Source organism: Corvus hawaiiensis, chromosome 3, assembly GCF_020740725.1.
Source record: "Corvus hawaiiensis isolate bCorHaw1 chromosome 3, bCorHaw1.pri.cur, whole genome shotgun sequence".
Lineage (NCBI taxonomy): Eukaryota > Metazoa > Chordata > Aves > Passeriformes > Corvidae > Corvus > Corvus hawaiiensis.
This window is the reverse complement of record NC_063215.1, coordinates 108,611,557-108,632,794: the sequence shown is the minus strand read 5'-3', so window position 1 is coordinate 108,632,794 and position 21,238 is coordinate 108,611,557. Positions and strand designations below refer to the sequence as shown.

Below are 21,238 nucleotides of genomic sequence, written 5' to 3'. Positions count from 1 at the left end.
CATGTCATTTGTGCTGCTGTTTGTTATTTAGCATTACAATGGGGCCACCTATTACCATGTTTGGGGGACAATGGACCCAGAAGATCCTGTGTAGTCTCCAGTTTTCTGCCTCGATCTATTCTGTGCTCACAAAAGGCCTGAGCAAAGCAACAAAGAGAATGTGCCCAAATCCCAAAGCTTTGCTCCTTTGCAATGTCACACAGATCTGGCTCAGAGGTGTCTTCAATCACAATTCCATAGGTAAGAAGAGGACGTGTATTTCACTGGGAAAAGAGGCACTGCTTTGGAAAAGGCATCTGTATGTATATTTACCCAGGACAGCAGTCCAACGGCGTTGTTTGCAACTTGTTTGCAGAAGGATGAGCGGACTGTGAGGTTATTGAACAGGTGACAAGGGTTCCTCAAATCTGTACCCTAGCCTGGGTGCCATTCAGCCCAGAGTTATGGGGTAATGGCGTAGTACATCCCACACACATTCTGCCTCCAAGAAAAGCTTGGCTTGGCTTAATCGAGTGAAATAAATAGAAGAGCAGTGAAATGGACATTTAAACTCGTCACTTTAGCGTGATTCTCCTGCTTTCCAATGTCAGCCCTGTACCTCATGCTCCCAAGGCTTGTTACGAACGAGTGTTTGAGATTGCTTAAAAATTCACTGTCAAGGTTATCAGTAAAACCAGATTGAATATGTCCTAGGTTACAGTGTAAGATGCAACCAAGAGTATGTATTCTATTGTCACCTTCACAAGCTGTTAAAACAGATGGGGCTGTGTTTGTTATCTCCTACCATGACTCATCCTGGATAAATCCCTCTGGGGGCTATCTCTGTTAAATGGGCAATCAATGACCCACCCCATGACTCACAGAATTACATCAGCCCATTGGGAGATGCTCCACCCAGGGGGAGGAGCCAAGCATTCCCACCTGGATATAATCAGGTAGGATTGAAGCACAAGCAGCTCTTCCTTACTGGATTCCCAGAGGATAAGGGCTACTACTGGACCTTCAGCTGAAGACCAGCCCCTTCTACAGGATCACTGCTTCAATAGGACCACTTCATCTGGGCTGCTACCACCACCCTGACTAACAGGGTGTCAGGTTGTATCCTGACTCTGTCAGTGTTCTTGTACTATTGCAATTATTTTAATTTTCCTATTAAATTACAGTTCTGTCTTGTGATCTCTCACTGGTTTGTTTTCAAACTAGTACAGAATATTAAGTAACAGCTCAACAAAATTTGTTGGCAACATTCACACTATTACTTACTAGTCCTTTAAGGCACAACAAGGAAAAAAAGCAACAAACAAAATGCAGTCAATCAAACCAGACATGAACTGAGAACTCTGTGTGTGTGTGTGTTTAGACGGGTTTGACAAAGGGAGAGAAAGGACAAGGATGAAAAGGAATGTGGCCTAAAAGCTTAACAGCACTCAAGCTTAACAGTAGTTAAACTGGAGCCGTGAGGAGTGGGGGTATTGGCCCAGGATCCATTGTTGATCGACGATCCTGTGAGTACAGGAAACTTGAGCTCGCTGGCTCTGAGAGGCCCCACTGGAGGTTGCCAGTGGCAGCCGCTGTGGTCCAGGAGAGCTTCGAGGGCTTCCTTTTGGACCACTGTTTATGGGCCACAAGACAGTGGGCTTCAGTCATAAAATGCTTCATCATGGCCGCACTTTGGGTCAGCACCCTGTCTTTGGAAGTGCGAGAAGAAGGATGTTATGGCCTTCAGGCAAGAAAAGTAGTTTCCAAGACTGTTCATAGAAAACCCCAGGAGCTGGTTAGACAGCACAAGTTCCTGGGAGCACTCAGTGTTTTGGGCAAGCTCAAGAGGAGCTGAGTCCAGGGGCTGTTCATCAAGGCTGAGGCCTAACAAGCATTTCTGAGATCACAGTGTGGCCTGACAAGGCCAGGGAAGATTCACCACCACAGTGTGAAGCATGAAGTTTTGATGTGGAGTGAAAAGCCGCTGCATGAAGTTTTGATGTGGAGTAAAAAGCCATGGCCCAGTGGAAGCCCGGGGCAGTTTCCTCAGGCCTGCGGGAGAATCCCACTGCAGATCCTTGTGCCACTGATTCCATCTCTCCCCACTTTTCTCAGTTCTTGGTGGCAAGGTCACTTAGGTTAGACACACAGCTCCCAAGAAGTGCTCCTGTATTTCTCTATACAATGAATTAAAGTGAGATTACACATCCCAAATCTGTGTTTTCTTTCTGGCAATCTGACTGATTGCAGGAATTTCTGGAACAACAAACTTGCTTCTTCAAATATTTCCTATGCATGGTAATGAGCACAGAGGAAAGATTTAATGTTAAAAGCTTTGCCCAGGCAATGCTCTTTTGACAAGTTCCCTCCTTAGCTCTCCTTGGGAAGATCTGAAAGGTTCAATTGATGCCATGAAGATTTTTGCCTTTTCTTTTATACCCCTGTTATACTTTTTTACAACTTCTGTATTCCTAGTGCTTTTTGCCTACATTCTTGGACTTGTTTGTCAAGCTAAGAGACTAAACATTTTAGAAGCTTCGTAGCTAGGGATCAGTGTGCCCCAGACCCCAAGGTCCTCTCCAGAACACATTCTGTAAACCAAGATAGAACCATGCAGGGGAAGGTTCCTTGGGGAGGGGAGCTCACTTGAGCCTCTCATTGGGGAATCTTTGATAGATATGCTAATTAGTAAAACCTATAATGTTATACCCAATGTTGAGAGGGGAGACACAGAGAGATAGACTCAGCGGGGTGCATCTTGATGCCTATGACCTGGACGTGTACACCTAAGGATCCTTAAAATAAATACCAAGGTAAAATCCCTTTTCCCCTTCTAACCGTGTATGACTCTTGATTTTAAGACCATGAAAAGGCATCAGTTGCTGGCGACCACGAAGGGACCCTAAAGACCTTGAAAATTGCAATCTTGGTTTGGAACACATCTTGCTTTGCCCCTCTCTTTGCCAGCAAATTACAGAGGGGCCGGAGCAACAATCTAAGACTGTGACCAGGACTTTAGGGCCCAGCACGGAAAGGCAGAAGCACGGAAAGAGGGGGACCGATATTACCGAGGCTGTGCTGGCACTAGGGAAGGAGATCTCCGAGGGGGTTGGAAAGGTTGGGGGCATAGAAGCCCACGAAAGGGGAAAGCTTAAACTTTTCCCCTCCAAACTGTGGAAAGGAGGGGACGCCCTCCGTGGAGTCCACAGGAGCCCAGAGGCTGCACCCTACACAGCCGCAGGAGTGGCTCAGAGGTTGGTTGATTGGTTGGTTGGTTGAGACGTCGGGAAATTGTGGGTTTGAATCGTTTTGAGACCAGATTTTCGCGCGCGCATTTACTGCTTGCTAAAACTAGTTGCTTTTTAGTATTTTAAAGTGCTGTTTTGAAGTGTTTGTGTAGTAACCTAGATAAACTGCCTGGGAAATCGGAATTCCAAGGCCAGATTGCAGGCTGAATTCCAGAGTTGAGAGCTTTCCGCTGGCAGAGTTTTCCTGTCTGTGAGCAAACATGGGCAGTGTGAATGAAAAAATCCCTCCTAACAGCCCATTAGAGCTGATAATATAACACTGGAAATGGCGGACAGGGCGAAAAACTACTTTGGACACCCGAGAATTGATCAGATTGTCCACACGGGTTTGGCCGACGTTAAAATTAAGTCAAGGAAATTGGCCTCGCTATGGGAGTTTGGAAAATAACATCATTAATGACCTGATGGTAGACTTGAGATCATTACGTAGGTTTGATGAACTAAGATATGCAGAACTTTTTACTTTGTATTTGAACAGGGAAGAAGCATATGTGGTAGACAAAAGTAATATGGAAATGACTTTGAGGAGGAGAAAGGGAAAGAAAAAGCCGCAGCAAGCTGACTCGTATACTAATACGGACAGAGAGATTGATATGACAGATACAGATATGGTAGCACCAGCTTTGCGCAATGGGGAGGGGTCTCCCCTCCCTGTTCAACCGCCGGGGCAGCCCGCACAAGTGGGGGTGCGGGGTGGGGGAACGGTGGCTCCGCCACGGCCACCGCCGCCGCCGCCACCGACTCCACCGCCGGGGCAGCCCGCACAGGGGGGAGATGGGGGAGCGGTGGCTCCGCCTCTGCCGGCGGGGCAGCCCGCACAGGTGGGGGCGGAGGATGGGGGAGCAGTGGTGCCGCCGCCGCCACTGCCGCCGCCGCCGCCTCCGCTGTCCCTGCCGCTGTCCGAGCAGGGGCAGGGGAGGGGGCGAGCGGCCGGCTCCAAGCCGCAGGAGCGGCGCGGGGCCCCCCCACCCCCAGCCTCCTTGGGGGCGGAGGGTGGGCGCGGAGGTAGCAGAGATGCGGATCGGCCGCCGCCCCCTGACCGCCCCAGAGGCAGAGAAGAGGCAGGTATGCCACCGCCCCCTGGCTTTTCCAGAGGCAGGGAAGGGGTGGATTGGCCACCGCCCCCTGACTGCCCCAGAGGCAGGGAAGGGGTGGATTGGCCACCGCCCCCTGACTGCCCCAGAGGCAGAGAAGGGGTGGATTAAAAGCGAATGGGATGATTTTGATACAGATGGTTCTCACGGGGAGGGTGGTAGAAGAAGGGGCAGGGTAGCCCGAGAAGCTTTGAGAGCAGTCAGTCCCGTCGCTAAACACACAAGGTCCAAAACAGATAAAGGGGGGGAGGAAGAACTTGTATTAGAAGCACCTCTGAGACAGGCTGTGGGAAATCAAGGAGTCATTTATATAAAGGCACCATTTTCTCTTGGAGAATTATAGCAGTGGAAAAACTCAATTGGGAAGTACAGGGACAACCCAGAGAGAGTAGCTATGCGTGTAGAAATGGCCATAAAATCCCAAAACCCAGATTGGGGTGATCTAAATGTTATGCTAGATGAATTATTGGATAAAACAGAGAGAGAAATGGTCAACAAAGCTGCTATATCTGCTATAGAAACTCAAATTGCAACTGGGAGTCTTCAAGGGTCAGTTAATGATATCTATCCCCTAGCAAACCCTAACTGGGATCCTAATGTCCCAGAACAGATGGAAAAGCTGAAGCGATACCAAAAATGGGGGGTTGTTGGGTTAAAATGTGCTGTTCCTAAAGCAGTGAATTGGGCTAGGTTATATGAGATCAAACAAAATCCAAATGAGACCCCCACAGAGTTTCTAAATAGGCTTAAAGAGGCTGCACAAAAATACACTACCTTAGACCCTGACTCACCTGAGCAGCAGATCCACCTGGCCTACCTGTTTATAGGTCAATCTGCTAATGACATAAAGAAAAAGCTGCAAAAGATAGATGGGCCACCGGACATAAGTAAATTGTTGACTGTAGCCTGGAAGGTATACCAGAACAGGGACTTAGCAGACAAAGATAAACATCGTAAACCCCACTACAAGAAGAAGTATGATAAGGAAAAGTCATCTGACACATCAAAAAGGGGTCCCCCTTTTCCCCTATCTGAGGACCAATGCGCAATTTGCAAAAAACGGGGGCACCGGAAAAATGAGTGTCCATCACGAGCAGAGAAGAAGCCCCCAGTTTCGGAACTAACTGTAAATACAGACTGACGGGGACCGAAGGTAACTACTCCAGCAGAGCCTTCGGTTGTAGCTAAGCTGGGGAATGACGATGTTGAATTTCTGGCTGATACAGGGGCAATATATTCTGTGTTAAATACTTTAAAAGGTAAACTGAGTCAAGACACTGTGGATGTGATTGGAGCTACAGGGGTAAGTGAAACAAGGCCTTTTTGCCAACCTTTAAAATTTAAATTGGGAAAACACTGGGTCACTCACCAGTTCCTGTATATGCCAAATTCCCCAATGCCATTGTTAGGCAGAGATTTATTGGAAAAATTGGAAGCAGAAATTAAGTTTTCAAAGGAAGGGGGAGTGAAAGTTATAACCCCAGAATCTAAAATTATCGAAGCAGCTGCTATACTTGTACAGGAATGCCATGGAAAAATTCCCAAAGAAGTTGAAGAGGCTGTCATTCAAATAGTGTGGGCCGATGATTCTCCTGGGAGATCCAAAAAAGCTGAACCTGTGAGTACCACACTCAAAGCAGGGGCTACTTCAGTAAGACAAAGACAATATCCTCTGAAATTAAAAGCTCATAAGGGATTGGTACCTGTGATTGAAAAGTCTCTCAAATTTGGGTTGTTAGTAGAATGTGAATCCAGGTACAACACACCAATCTTGCCAGTAAAGAAAGCTGATGGTGAAAGCTACAGGTTGGTACAGGATTTGAGGGAAATCAACAAGATAACACAGGACATACACCCAGTGGTAGCAAATCCTTACACACTTTTGACAACACTAACAAATGAATTAGGGTGGTTCACTGTTTTAGATCTCAAGGATGCCTTTTTCTGCATTCCTGTGCATAAGAATAGCCACGAACTCTTTGCTTTTGAGTGGGAGAATCCAGAAACAGGGAGGAAGACCCAGCTTACCTGGACAGTTTTACCACAAGGATTCAAAAACAGCCCGACCATCTTCGGAAAACAGCTGTCAAAGGAGCTTGAGGACTGGAGGAAACAAGAACCAGGAGGAGCGGTTCTCCACTATGTTGATGACATCTTGATAGCGGCCAAGACACGAGATGACTGCATCGAGCTCACTGTAAGTCTGTTGAACTTTTTGGGCCAAAGTGGGTATCGGGTCTCGAAAGAGAAGGCACAGGTTGCCAGGGAAACAGTAGTATACCTGGGCCTGGAAATTTTCCATGGACATTGCCAACTCAGCAGAGAACGGAAGGAAGCCGTCTGTCGACTTCCAGAGCCCCATACCGTAAGGGAGATGCAGGCCTTCCTGGGAATGGTAGGTTGGTGTCGCCTGTGGATATCAAACTACGGTATACTGGTGAGACCTTTATATGAGGTCCTTAAAGCAGCTGAAAAGGGGACAATCGTGTGGACAGAGAATGCCAGGGCTGCATTTAAACAGCTGAAACATTCCTTAATGTCAGCCCCAGCTCTGGGACTGCCGGACTTGACTAAACCTTTTGAACTCTTTACACATGAGCGACTGAATGTTGCTCTGGGGGTACTGGCACAGCACCTTGGAGACCAGCGAAGAGCTGTGGCCTATTTCTCAAAACAACTAGACAATGTCGCCCAGGGTTGGCTAGGATGCTTGAAAGCTGTGGCAGCAACAGTCCTTCTGATACAGGAGGCCCGTAAATTCACCCTTGGGCAGCACATTGTCGTGTATGTACCCCATGCAGTGATAAATGTGCTGGAGCAAAAGGGGGGACACTGGCTCTCCCCTAGCAGGATGCTCAAATACCAATCTGTGTTGTTAGAACAGGATGATGATACTCTAAAGACAACTTCTGTGGTCAACCCTGCGACGTTTTTATCATCTACGTTACTTGACAGTGTGCCTGAGCATGATTGTTTGCAGACAATAGAGGAAACTTATTGCAGCAGACCAGACCTGAAAGATGTTCCTTTGAAAGATCCAGACTGGGAATTGTACACTGATGGGAGCAGCTTCATGAGAAACGGTAGGAGGATGACCGGTTACGCCGTAACCACCTCAGGTAAAATCATTGCGGCAAAAGCCTTGCCTCCAGATGTATCATCCCAGAAAGCTGAACTCATTGCACTAACGAGAGCTCTAGAACTGAGTGAGGGGAGGAAGGTGAACATACAGCCTGATTCCAAATATGCCTTCAGTGTTGTTCATGCCCACGGAGCTATTTGGAAGGAACGTGGCCTGCTGGCCGCTCAAGGTAATGAGGTTAAGCATGCTAAACAAATTCTTGCACTTTTACAGAGCATTTGGAAGCCTACGGAAGTAGCTGTCATGCATTGCAAGGGTCACCAGAAAGGGAAAACAGCCCCCGAACTGGGAAATCGTTTTGCTGACGAAACAGCCAGGGGGATTACAGAAAAAGGCATTTTTGCAGTGGTACCACAGAAAGAGATAGATTTGTCATCATTTACCCCAAAATATGATCACAAATTAATTAAGTTCCTTAAGGCTGAAGTCAAAGAAGGTGGGTGGGCTGTTACCCCGGTAGGACAAGTCGTAGTTCCACCCCGATCCTTCGGGAAATAGCCCAACGAGAGCATGAAAGTACCCACTGGGAAACAGAAAATCTTTTAAACATTTGAAGAAAGTAGTGATAGGGAGAGGAATGACTGATATTGTACAATCTGTAACAAGCAAGTGTGAAACCTGCTGTAAAAACAACCCTGACACAAGCAAGAGAGTTGTGTTAGGAGTGACAAAGACAGGAGATCTCCCAGGAGATTATTGGCAAATAGATTTTGCTGAGATGCCACGCAAAGAGGGATGCAGGTATATACTGGTACTGGTTGACACCTTCAGTGGATGGCCTGAGGCTTTCCCCTGTCGCACCAACACAGCAAAAGAAGTAGTGAAAGCTTTGCTTGATCATATAATACCAAGATTTGGAGTTCCTTTGGGAATGTCATCAGATAGGGGACCACATTTTGTTGCAACAGTGGTTGGAGAAGTTAGCAGGATTTTGGGACTTACCTGGGACCTGCACACACCATACAGGCCCCAGGCAAGTGGCAAAGTTGAACGCATGAATGGGACCCTCAAAACCCAGATTTGCAAGATTTGTCAAGAGACATCCATGAGATGGGTTCAAGCCCTGCCTATAGCCTTGCTGAGAGTCCGCGTACAGCCAAGGCGAAGGGACAACATCAGTCCCTATGAAATATTATACGGCAGGCCATACCAGGTTCCACATATCCCGGGGGAAATTCATATGAGAGGTAAATATTTAATGGCTCTGAGTTCCACTTTGCAGAAGCTCCAGAGATTCGTCATGTTATCCAAACCAATAGGATTGGACATACCTGCTCATCCATTCCAGCCTGGAGACTGGGTCTACATCAAGTGGTGGGACAGTGACCCCTTGCAAGCCAAGTGGAAGGGACCATTCCAAGTTTTGCTGACCACTTTTACTGCGGTCAAGGTTGCTGGCAAGGGACCGTGGATTCACTACTCCAGAGTGAAGAAAGCTTCTGATCCTGAAATCACCAAGAAGACAGAGACTGATACAAATCAGAAAGATGCAGTCTAAACTGTTTTTTACATGTTTGCTGTTTGCCCAACTGGTACCCATGGTTCAGGGTTCACCCCATGATTTACATAAGACGGTGGTCCAAAATGTGTCCAAAATTCTTAATAAGAGCAATTGCTGGATCTGTACTCAGTTACCACCCCTAGATGGGAAGGGTCACTGGCCATTGATTGGCATTTTAATGGAAGAGAACCGCACTGAAATGTGGGAACCAATTTCAGGGAAATAATAGACCCAAGAATTGCAGCAAAGATGAAATTGACAGGGTGGAGACTGGCTCAGCCGTTTGGGACGGGGTTGTATTGGATATGTGGTGATAAGGCCTGGAAAGTTATGCCCGTGAACAAAGACCAGGCTTGTGCTATTGGGGCTGTGGTCCCAAATATAACAATATTTGACCATCTTGAAAAACCAAATGAGAGGAGAAAAAGATCTCTTAATCCCCTCATTGAACGTCCCACACTTTTTCATAGCATAATCAGAGCCCTTGTACCCGCTTACGGAGTAGTTGCACTGGAGAGAGCAATTGTAAACATCTCAGCTGTCATTGAACATATTGAGCAGCATACTGCAGATGCAATTTCAGCCTTACAAGAAGAAGCTGACAGTCTGTCCCGTGCAGTTATGCAAAACAGGATAGCTCTCAATTTCATACTTGCTGCACAAGGAGGTGTATGTGCTATTGTCAAAACCTCTTGTTGTCCTTATGTGGACCAAAGTGGAAGAATTAAGAAAGATTTGGATGAAATTTGGAAGGGAACTCAAATTCTACATGAAGTGGCTTCTAGAAATAAGACTTTAAAATTTGATCATATTTTTGATACCCTCACCTCATGGTTACTAAACTGGGCCTGGGTAAAAGAAATATTCTTCATAGTTGTAATTGTAGTTATTATCTGTGTAATTTCCTGTGGAGCAGCTGGTAGTGTAAACCGGTTCTGTGGGTAAAAAATAGAGTAGAGTAGAGACTAGACAAGATAGAGTTTTGTTAGTCTCTAAAAGGGGGGAAATGATGCCATGAAGATTTTTGCCTTTTCTTTTATACCCCTGTTATACTTTTTTACAACTTCTGTATTCCTAGTGCTTTTTGCCTACATTCTTGGACTTGTTTGTCAAGCTAAGAAACTAAACATTTTAGAAGCTTCGTAGCTAGGGATCAGTGTGCCCCAGAGGACCCCAAGGTCCTCTCCAGAACACATTCTGTAAACCAAGATAGAACCATCCAGCGGAAGGTTCCTTGGGGAGGGGAGCTCACTTGAGCCTCTCATTGGGGAATCTTTGATAGATATGCTAATTAGTAAAACCTGTAATGTTATACCCAATGCTGAGAGGGGAGACACAGAGAGATAGACTCAGCGGGGTGCATCTTGATGCCTATGACCTGGACGTGTACACCTAAGGATCCTTAAAATAAATACCAAGGTAAAATCCCTTTTCCCCTTCTAACCATGCATGACTCTTGATTTTAAGACCAAGAAAAGGCATCACAATGACCCCAGCAAAAGCTCCTGCAATGGCCGCCTGCCAGCAGAGCAGGGCTGTCAGCTGTGAACCAAGTGTTGCCACAGGCAGCAGCTTACCCAGGGCAGCAAATCAGGAGCTAGGAAGGAGCTGATCTGAAGGCCAAACCTCCTTAGCTCCTTCCAAGAGCACTGCAACAATTCCTCATTCCAAGGAGGTGCAGTGCTGGACACCAGAGCTCTGTGTGAGGACTGGACACAAGTTTGCTCCCACCGAGTGCTGTGATGGTTTCTGCAGGAGCTCTGGGCTCCTGTGCCTGCCGGACACCATGCGGAGAGAAGGAGCCGAGTACACTGACACACCTTTGCCTCGAGCATAGCCCGGCCTTGACCAAACACACTGAAAGGTTTCCCCTTTGGCCCATGTCTCGAAACGTCCGGTCAGCTGTTTGACGACTCCAGTTGGTTTGGTGTAAAAGAATTTCCCTCAGAAATACTAGTGTCTTGGGGTAACTTTATGATGTGTATCCCATATTGCTGCCCTATGCCCAGAAATTAATTTTTGTGCCTTTTTATGCCTTTAAACTGAGCCTTAGAGGGGGAAGGAAAAACTGAGCAAAACTTTTTCAAAGCAGTTTGCAGCTTGTTCAAGGTCACACACAGAGATAGCGACTTTTTTTCCAGCTGCGGCAGGGGAGGGAGGAGGCACCCGGCTTGCGGCTGCCCGGTCAGCTTTTGGCCAGTTGTTCAGTTTCTTTTTCTCCAGAGAGAGACTGAGAGTTGAACATTTTTTCCTTCCCGGGAATTTCAGATTTTCTCCCTTTTCTACTGGACTGCTTCAATATCAGAGCACATCGGGAGGACTTTCCATCGAGCACAGAGGGCCTGGCCCTGGGCCAAGTCCCAGCTCCGAGGAGACCAAAGGGAGGACTCTTAACACTTTGCCAGGTTTTTTCTCCACAGCGAGAGATTTTTATTAGTTAGCATTATTTTCCTTTTCCCCTGTGTTTGTTAAAGAAATCGTTTTTATCTCTTTCACTTTCCGTTAAGGAAAATTTATTTTTTCCCGAACCTGGTGGGGGAGGGGTGGTGATGTGCCTTCTCTCAGGGGATATATTTCTAAATTTGGCCAAACCGGTACAACTAGGTTTGTCTTCCTCCGTGCCTTCCTCTCAGCAGCCTTGGGGATGTTCCTATGTGAAGCCATCTGTGTCAGTTTGAGAAAACTTAGGGCAGTCTGGAATAAATTGTCTCCTCTAAACTGTTCCAACAATTCCTTTCCAGCAATAAGAAATGAATACTAATAGATGAAAGTGGAAAAAACCCAACACTTTATTAACAAACAGAATGCCCACAAGGCAAGGAAAAATAGGTAAGTAACTTGTAGATATCAAACTGTCAGACCTCACCGTCCTCCCACTGGAACAAAGACCCAAAATGCCAGAGGAAAACCCGCCCAGGACACGCGTTACAAGATGGCGCTGGCTTCTCTCTCGGGAAAAACAGGAGCTATCACGGAGTAGTTCTAGCAGCAGATGAAAGCTCGGTGGCTCGCCCAGCGTCGACTTCCACCCCACAGCAGAGCTCCGCAGAACGGTCATGGCAGGTGAGGCGGCTGGGCTGGTGCCCCTCGGGGTCTTTTCTCCCCGGCCTGGCTCAGCTCACAGACTCTTGGGCTGGGAGCGGGGCCACTCCACTTCTGCAGGCACGATGTCCCTGGTCTTGGACAAACAGTTTTCTCCTAGGAGAGCCCTGCATACTGTTCCACACATCTTTCCTAAAGGCCCAAACCAACTCCAGACACTGTACCTACAGCAGGTTTCCACAAAGGGCTGCAGAAATCCAGGACAGCTGCAAGTGAGTGTCGGAAGGGTTTTGTCCTGGTCCTGACAACAGAAATCTTAATAATCTGAAGGAATTTCATTCAGATGTAGCATAGGATCTGAGTTTTTTCTATTGATATGTTTCATGATGACGAACAAGCCGGTACAAGGCTGACATGTGAAAGCATGAGCATGTCCTCCAAAGTGACCAGATTAATTGTCCATTTTATTATTCTTCTGGTTTTTCCCCTCATATAAGCCAAGGCAAGCTTTTCCTGGAGACAGAACATGTGTGGGAGCAACTGTGGTCCCTCACAGGGTCACAGGGCTGGCAGTGACAAAGCAGGCAATCTACAGAGCTACATCCCAGTGTGGGTTTCAGTAGCAGGGTATTATTAAGAGCTCCTTTCCTGCATGAGGTACAAAAAGAAGGTCCCTGATGATCATCTTGCAGCCATGCATAAAGAAGTGATCCTGCTGCCCTAATTAAGCTTTGGCTGTGGCAATGACACTCTTCCCACTCATCTTTTTACACAGACACTTCAGGTTTTCCCCACACTCTTGCAATACTGGCAGTCGCTGTTTCCTATTTACTGTTCTTCCCCAGAGAGTGATGGTATAGCTGCAGCTTGGAAACAAAATGCCCTGAGATCTGGGGATCTTGAAGGAGCATGAAATGCTAATTAAATGTTAATCTGGGTAGCTACCCAGATCTGCACTTACCAGTATTCTGAGGCACCAGCAGGAGGATCATGCATCATTCCTGTTTGTTGGTGTTCCTGTTTCTGGTGTGCAAGAGCAATGACTTAGCGGAGAGACAAAAATGCCCCTATTCAAACAGTGGGTGTGCAAGTAGACATGAAGTTTCACTGCCTTTTCTAGGATATTTTAGAAAGATCTAAGAGAATATTGCAGGAGGGAGCAGGTGCCTAATTTTGTCTCCAGAGGAATCCCCAAAGGACACATCCACTCTGCTGGTGATGGCAACTCCATAAGCTCACGGACTAGTTTTCCCTGACACATGCCAGCCTTCCCAGGCTTTACTAGTCCGGGATTTGACCCATAGCTAAGCAAACACACGCAGCCACGTGACACAGAGTTGTTCCTCCAGAAAACCTAATTAACACATTCACATGCATTTTCTTCTCTAACATCTGAACCTGGAAACCATGAAGACTTTGGTGTCAAAAGGTTACAGTTTGCACAGGGCTCAGAAGTGTTTTTCCCTAAGGCAGAGCAAATTGACATGTGAGGTTTAAAAGCTTCAAATGACTATGAAAGGCAACTGAGAAATAAATTCTGGAAAGGCAGCATTGTCAGTGATCATGCAGCCCACCAAGAGCTGGAGCTGAACCCAGAATTGCTTCATCCAGCTAGGCAGGAATTCAATATGCTGGCAAGCACTGGTCCATGGTACCAAATGATCCCATACCCGTGGGCTGAATGGCACCCAGGCTAGGGTACAGATTTGAGGAACCCTTGTCACCTGTTCAATAACCTCACAATCCGCTCATCTTTCTGCAAACAAGTTGCAAACAACGCCGTTGGACTGCTGTCCTGGGTAAATATACATACAGATGCCTTTTCCAAAGCAGTGCCTCTTTTCCCAGTGAAATACACGTCCTCTTCTTACCTATGGAATTGTGATTGAAGACACCTCTGAGCCAGATCTGTGTGACATTGCAAAGGAGCAAAGCTTTGGGATTTGGGCACATTCTCTTTGTTGCTTTGCTCAGGCCTTTTGTGAGCACAGAATAGATCGAGGCAGAAAACTGGAGACTACACAGGATCTTCTGGGTCCATTGTTCCCCAAACATGGTAATAGGTGGCCCCATTGTAATGCTAAATAACAAACAGCAGCACAAATGACATGAAGAAAACATGGCAAAAGAGGAAGAGGAGAGGCGCTGTGAGGAAAGAATACCGTGAGACAGTGGCACATTGAGTCAGCTGCACTCTGACAACCTCTAGGCTAGCAGGTCTCACATTCTCGGCTTGTTTTTTAAAAATTATTTTATTTAAAACAAACAAAAACAATCAAAATAAAATATATACTGTTGAAAATCTATTTACAAAATTTAAAAGATAAAATGACAACACATTTGTTCAAACCTACATCTACATGTCAGAACATATGTACATCTGTAACTACAAAGCCTAATGTATAAATCCAAATCTTCAAACATTCTTCAGACAGGCAGCACCTTCTTCCTGAGCTCGAGGAAAGAGAGCTCTTCTGGATAGGAAGCAAGGGCTTTGTCGGTTAGGGAACATAGGAAACGTCCAAGGAAAACTTCTTGATAAGATTGTAGCCAGTTACGCCTGCAAAGTGGAGACACAAAATATAACAGAGGCCGCAATGCAAACCTAAAGCATCTGAAGCTACGTATTTAATGGGACAGACCACCTGGAAACTTCTAAAGAGCTGCACAGGGAAACATGCTCCTGCCAGCAGCCACTTGAGGCAGGCCAGGGAGACACCCTGACCCACTTGCACAGAGCCAGCACAGGAACAGCCTGGCCTCTGGGCTGCCCTGGGACAGCAGGGAGCCCAGAGGCCTGTGCTTTCCAGGAATGGCTCAGCTGCACACGCACCCTCCTGCTCCTCTCCCGGCCCCACAGCTGAGCAGCCCTACAGCTCCACGGGGCACTGGGAGCAGCACAGCTCAGTGCAGGGGGCACATGCAGGGCAGAACTGTTCCCTGGCAATGTGCCCAGGCTCTCTAGGCTGGCACAAGAGCCTTCCTCCCGCCAGAGAGCGGCCCAGCTCCCGCCTTACCTCTTTGTGAGGCTGAGCCATGCTCAGCCTTCACCTTGTCCTCAATTGGAAGTTGCTTCAGGCACCCCATGCCACGACTAGGAAGGGGGGTGGAGAGAGCGGGGGCAGGTGCACACCCTTCCTTTGCATTCTGTCCTTTTTGGCACAGCTAAGAAGTCACGTCCGGAGGTGTCCAACTCAGCACTTTGTCATCTCTCTGCAGGTCATCGAGCCTTCACCAGCCCAAAATGTCGGAGAGGTTTTCCCGCACATGCGGAGGCTGGCTGGCAGCATGCTTCCTCAGCTTGGCGCCCATCACCTTGTAGAGGGCGCAGGCAAGCTTGGTGACCACAGTGCGGACATTGGCGCTTCGGACAGGCAGCGCCTTGTTCCCCAGGAAGGACCAGAGCACGGGCAGGGCGTAGCGCTGGACGACTTCGGGGCTCCTGGGATAAACCCATGCCACAAGCGCTGCCGGAAGAGAGACACAAACTTCTTAACCACCAGCCTTAATGCAAACAAGGATCTACCTCGAGTTGTGATTTTGGGAGTCTCTCTGGCTAAGATCAGTGAAATAACAGAGAGAGCCCCATGATCCAGAAATGGGCAAAGCAGCTGAACATCCCCAAAACAGAACCACCAAGCCCTCAGGACTAATTTCTCCAGATCCGAGCCTTGTACCTGTGGCAGACTTCACACCTTTACTAAATCATTCCACAATCTGTTTCCAGCATGATGAATGACCAAAATGTCAAATTGCTGTTTATTTCCATTTAGAAGTTGTCTAAACCCACTGCTGAAGGTTTGAAAGGCACTTTAGAGAGGTAATTGAGAGATTTCTAATAAAAAGGATGACTCCGTTTTTGTGACCTGGCATAATTAGCAGTGGATTTAGCCCCAGCTAAAGCAAGGCTATAAATAAAGCAAGGCTATACACTGTCTTCTCTAGTATATATTGAGGTTATCATTTTCCCATCCCTTGGCTATTGCTGACATAGCAAGCTCCTCTGAGCAATCAATTTTCAGCTGCATTTGGAGCATTTTGGGCAGCGCTGACATAGGAAGACCCTGACTGCACACCCTGAAATGCTCAGTCCAATGGCACTTCCACAGCACAGGCAGGGAGCCTCAGCACTCTGCTTCTGCCCCTCTGCCCCCAAAGGCTGCCTTGCACAAAATCCGTGCCTCTAACACGTGTGCTGAGTTTGGACCAAACGGTGACCCCCAGGCACTGCAGGCTTCCGCCTCAAAACTTTCCAAGAGCAAAGCAAGAATTCTGTGAGGACAAAACAAACCGATCCCCTGAAACAGCATTTGCCACCGTTTTCCCTAAAGGATCAGAGCTGTCCCTGAGCTTCCAAGAAAGGAGCCAGCTTGGGAACTTTTAGCCCCTCCCTTTCCTGGAGGCGGCTTCTGAGACGCCCCAGTGAGAGCTCAGCCCCGAGGCCGAGCGCCGCCCCCATCTCAGATGCTGCACACCTCTGCAGCAGCCAGGGAAAACCTGCCCAATACACCTTCCATGGGTATTGGGCAGGAGGGACAAGCTCAGCACCTCCTGATTTGGAGGAGCCACTCTAGTGTCTATTCACTGGCATTCCCTGTAAATTCTGCCTCGGAAGACCTCTTGCCTTAGAAGGGGAGGCCATACCTGCGAGATGCTCCGTGACATCCAGCAGAGCTTGGCCCTTCAGTTCACTCCTGCGGTGGCTGAACTCTTTCATCAGGGATACTTTATCTACAAGGGAAACATACATTTCTGCTCTCTCTTCTGAGGTCATAAGAGAAAGGACAGTGGGGTGGGAAAGGGCAGGGGCAACTCCATTTTGTAAAAGAAAGGAAATTCCTGCTGATTTTTGAATCCTTTTCTTCTTTCCTTCCAGCCTACTTGGGAGGATTTTAAATTCCAAAAGAAAAGCTCTCCTTTCACATTTTAAATCCAAAGTTGTCTGCTGTACCAGGAGCTATGTTAAACATTTCACATCAGGGACCTCAAGAGTTCAATCACACGTAAGCAGTGAAAAGGTTTTGCATCCCAGAGATTTGCAGAAGTGATCTTCTCTCTCCCCTATGGAAAAGGGTGAGAAGGCTCCAAAATTCACACCTCCGTTCCCACCTGAAGGATAAGCTGTTTTTAAATTGTCAGGTTACCTGTGTGGATCTAGGGACAAGACTCCAAGTTACTCATACAAGAGCTATTACTGCTCAGTGCCTCAGTAGCCTGTGGGTTTCTGTAACATCTGTGAAATCAGATCTTGGCAGAGAGACTGGAAAATGAACTGATTTCCCAATACTTGACCGGCGTATGTATTTTGGTTTTCATTGTGCCTATCTGTTGCGGTTTTGGGGGTCTGAATTTTCTGTTGCCTGCATTGGCCTACAAGCCTCCAGTCCTACCACTCTAATAAGCCAAGGCAAGCTTTTCCTGGAGACAGAACATGTGTGGGATGAAGTTTGGTCACAGGGCTGGCAGTGACAAAGCAGGCAATCTGCTTCATTGGGAACCACTACAGAGCTACACCCCAGTGTGGGTTTCAGTAGCAGGGTATTATTAAGAGCTCCTTTCCTGCATGAGATACAAAAAGGAGGTCCCAAATGATCTTCATGCAAGCATGCAGTAAAGAACTGATCCTGCTGTCCTAATGAAGCTAATGCCTATAATGTGGAGCCTTCCAGGAGGCTGCTCTGCAGAGGTTCTAATGCACCAGTGTCCCTTCATGCCAACAGCAAAGCTATTCATTTGGGAAGGCAAATGGGGCCCAGGCAAACTCCAAAAATCCCTTTGGCCCTGTAGTCCAGCACTTCCTCTTCAGACAAGCAGCACAGAGCCAAGGGCTCCTGGGACTTTTGGGAAATGCCAATGCACATTCAAGCCTGGTGGGGGACTGGTGCGTAAGGACTGCACCTGCACAGCTTCTGGTGGATGTCAGCTGGAGGTTTCCACAGACAACAACAGCTGTCAAGGCACTCAGCGTTCTCTTGACTCGCAGAGGCAGAGACACACTTGAGGAGAGTCCATGCCAGGGCTCAGCCTTACCTAAGTGAGCCATGGATTCTTCCAGCGCTTTCACAGCTGCGGCATAAACCCCGGGGTCCTTTGAGTTTAGGTTGCTTGTTATTCCTTCAACCAGACAGATGATCACTGGGTTTAAGCCATCTTTCAGGATGCCTATGATTTCAGCCAGCACGTCCAGCGCCTTCTGCTTCACTTTCTTGTGCGTATCACCAAGTCTCGGGACAAAATAATCAAAAATCTGTGAAGAGAACAAACAACATGAAAGCTGGATTAAAATGTCCTTGTTTGAAGAAGGGATGCAGAAGTGAGCACTCAGCAATGTAAAAGATGAAAGTGATCCTTCCTGTCAGGTCAGCACTTGCTTGCACAATTTCCCTGTTTTCCTGTGGGCCACTCTCTGGAATGGTTACGCAACCTCATGCTGGTTGAAAGATTTTCATATATTTTGAAAACGTTTGGGTGGGGAGAGGATAGTTCCTATGGTGTTTCTCTCCACATTTCAGTCATTAAATTCATCCCATTTATTGATGCAAAACAGTATCTTTGCTTTCGAAGTATGCAACCAGATATTTACAATGCCCCTTTTTCTACACAGTTGCCTCAAGTTCTGAGGACAGTTATGATTTTGCCAAAACTATGGCTGGAGGAGATCCAGGTTTTGTTCCATCTGTCTCAGAACCTGTGTCTGGAGAAGTGCAGGGCTCTGATCAACTCTTCCAGGATCCAGACCAATTGTCTACCTAGCAGGTAGACTTCTGAAATTTAATGTGCTGTACCGCTCTCATTAGAGCAGGTTCAGTCCCTTGACAGCCACATTATCAGGCACCATTTTCTGGACAAAGGGAAAAAGCAGCTGCTGGGAGGAGAAGGAAGAGATCTGTCCCTAGCCATTTCCCTCCTTTTCCAAAAAGAAAAAAAGACCCCCCCCAAGAAGGGTGAGCACCGTCTTTACCAAGAGGACTAGGGATGCCGATGGAAATGAGTAACCAGAGTTGTGCCTGTGCAAGACAAGTCGGAGTTTACAGAAGTATCCTTTAAAAAAACTTGGTTTAAACCAGCCCAGCCTGATACTTCTCTTCCCCATCCAAACCCATTTTTTTGTCTAGAGAATAATTGCCACGCTTTCAGTGGCTGGATTCCCTTCACTTAACCCAAGTGGGAGTAGGAGACAGCAGAAGTTACACCAGCAGAAAACTCTGTCCTCATCTGATGAACAGCATCAATAGGCACCTGCCAGACAAATACATCTGGACTGAAAGAACTTGTCCTGAAGCGTGGACCTGAATTAAATATTTCAGGGTAAGAGGCACCAGCCTGTCCCACACAGCCAGGATGTAGTGCCAAGACACACTGAATTAACTTTCCTGCTACAGGCTTGGGAAAGGAGCTAAAGGAAAGGAACAGTGAAGACACCCTACATACTTGGACAGTGTTAGTGGAGACGAGCTGGGGGCTGCTTTTGCACAGGTCTAGGAGGAGTGCCACTCCTTCCATCCGTGTCTTAAACTCCTTGGCTTCCAGGAGATTGTACAGCTTCTGGAGCGGCTCCGTTTCTTCCACAGCCGGAGGTAATGTGACCTGGGCTTTTGGGCGGTGTAGGAGGCGTTCATCAGAGGTAGCCTTCACCCTGGAGAATAAAACCAAATGCGGACCTGTTGGTGATCATACCTTCAGTTAATTGTGAGCAGAACATCTTGGGGAGGTTTCCTAATGATGTGATTTCAAGCTAGAAAATCCTGATCTGAAAAACAACGTGAGACCTCATGACAATCATTACAGGAGACAATCTGCAAGCAACATTCTCACCAGTGCTTACTCAGGAAAACCAAGGATGAGATGCATCTCACTTATCTCCAGACAGCTTCCCAGGTACACATGTCGCACTGCTTTGTGAGGAAAGAGAGACGCTACTTCCATGTTTAAATGCCTCATCATAAGGCAGGTGTGTGTCTTATAATAAGGAAACTCATCCCTCTGGAGAAGTGTCTCTACAGCAGGCATGACAATCTGGAAAAGCAGCTCAGATGCATCTGAACAGATGGATAGGGGCATATCTGAAGGATCCAGAAAATCCGTAACAGGGATAAAAACAGAAGCCAGACATCCCAGCACTACGCTCATATGATTGCTTCCCTAGAGACTAGATCCACAGCTTAACAAACCCACTGGGAACAACTCTCTTGGATCAGCCTGTCTCTTCCATGGGCATGGGAAGATCCTGACTATGCTACTGAGGCATGTGGTCACTCTCCTGCCAGCGCTGAGCATGAGAGAGCTAAATAAATCCCCTCTGTTATCAGAGGACAACAGGTACAAGTAGCTCTCCCACTGGTAAGAAGAGACAGCAAGGACCAAATTCCTGTCTCAAATGCTGATTGCAGCACAGGGGGAAATAAACCAAACATGCTGTCCATCAAGCAAACAGTATGAAGGACAGGAATGTCAAGACAAAATGTCCACATTGAGACACCTGTTGACCAAAGTTGCTCAGGAACTGGCTTGCTACTTACTACTCATCTTGGTACTGTCTGAGGGTAAGAAAACCATGACTCAGGAAGGCCAAACCACGTGCATGGGAAGTGCTATTTTGGGGAACGGCATCTTGCTTCTAGACTGGGACTTCTCATCAAAACACCCATCTGAAAAAGACTGCTCTCAGAGGAAAAAAACCCTGCTTGAATTTACTTGTCCCAAGTGAGGCAGCGGAGACATGGCCCTCTCACAGCCTCCACAGCACTGTCCTTGCCACTGCACTGGATCTTCTGAGCTGCAACCAATGGGTGTCTTTTTGTCGCCCATTTTTTGCGGAAACCCTTCCAGAGAAGTTGTGTTCAGCGTAATGCAGAAGGAGACATTTTTTATGATAGAGCATTTGTAGGGAAAGGAAACAATCTCTGGCACAGGTCATCTCCACCAGAAAGATTTTCCTGAGGAAGAGACATGTAAAGCTTGCCACGTGCTTTGTCACATCTAACTAAAGTGCTCAGTACCGTTTACTAGAAGGCAATGTGGCCTGGGGCTTCTTCGAGCCATCGCTCCTCTTCTTCACAGGCTTCTCGACAGATGGCTGTTCACCCTTCTGCGTTTCCATCCCCTACAAAGGCATAAAGAAACCCCATGGATCTTTAGAATGTAAAATAGGAAATTACCTGTTTAAAACACA

The 21,238-nt window shown here is 47.3% G+C and overlaps 1 protein-coding gene across 1 annotated transcript; it reads right to left on the bottom strand.

The window, feature by feature from the left end:
* Nucleotides 1–15,152: 15,152 nt before the first annotated feature.
* LOC125323707 (TOG array regulator of axonemal microtubules protein 2-like) lies at nucleotides 15,153–18,154 on the bottom strand. Its single transcript, XM_048298896.1, has 2 exons — nucleotides 18,097–18,154; nucleotides 15,153–15,533 (listed from the first exon to the last, which is right to left on the bottom strand). The coding sequence occupies exons 1-2, from the start codon at nucleotides 18,107–18,109 to the stop codon at nucleotides 15,298–15,300; spliced, it is 249 nt and encodes an 82-aa protein (XP_048154853.1). The 5' UTR covers nucleotides 18,110–18,154; the 3' UTR covers nucleotides 15,153–15,297.
* Between the last annotated feature and the right edge of the window lie 3,084 nt (nucleotides 18,155–21,238).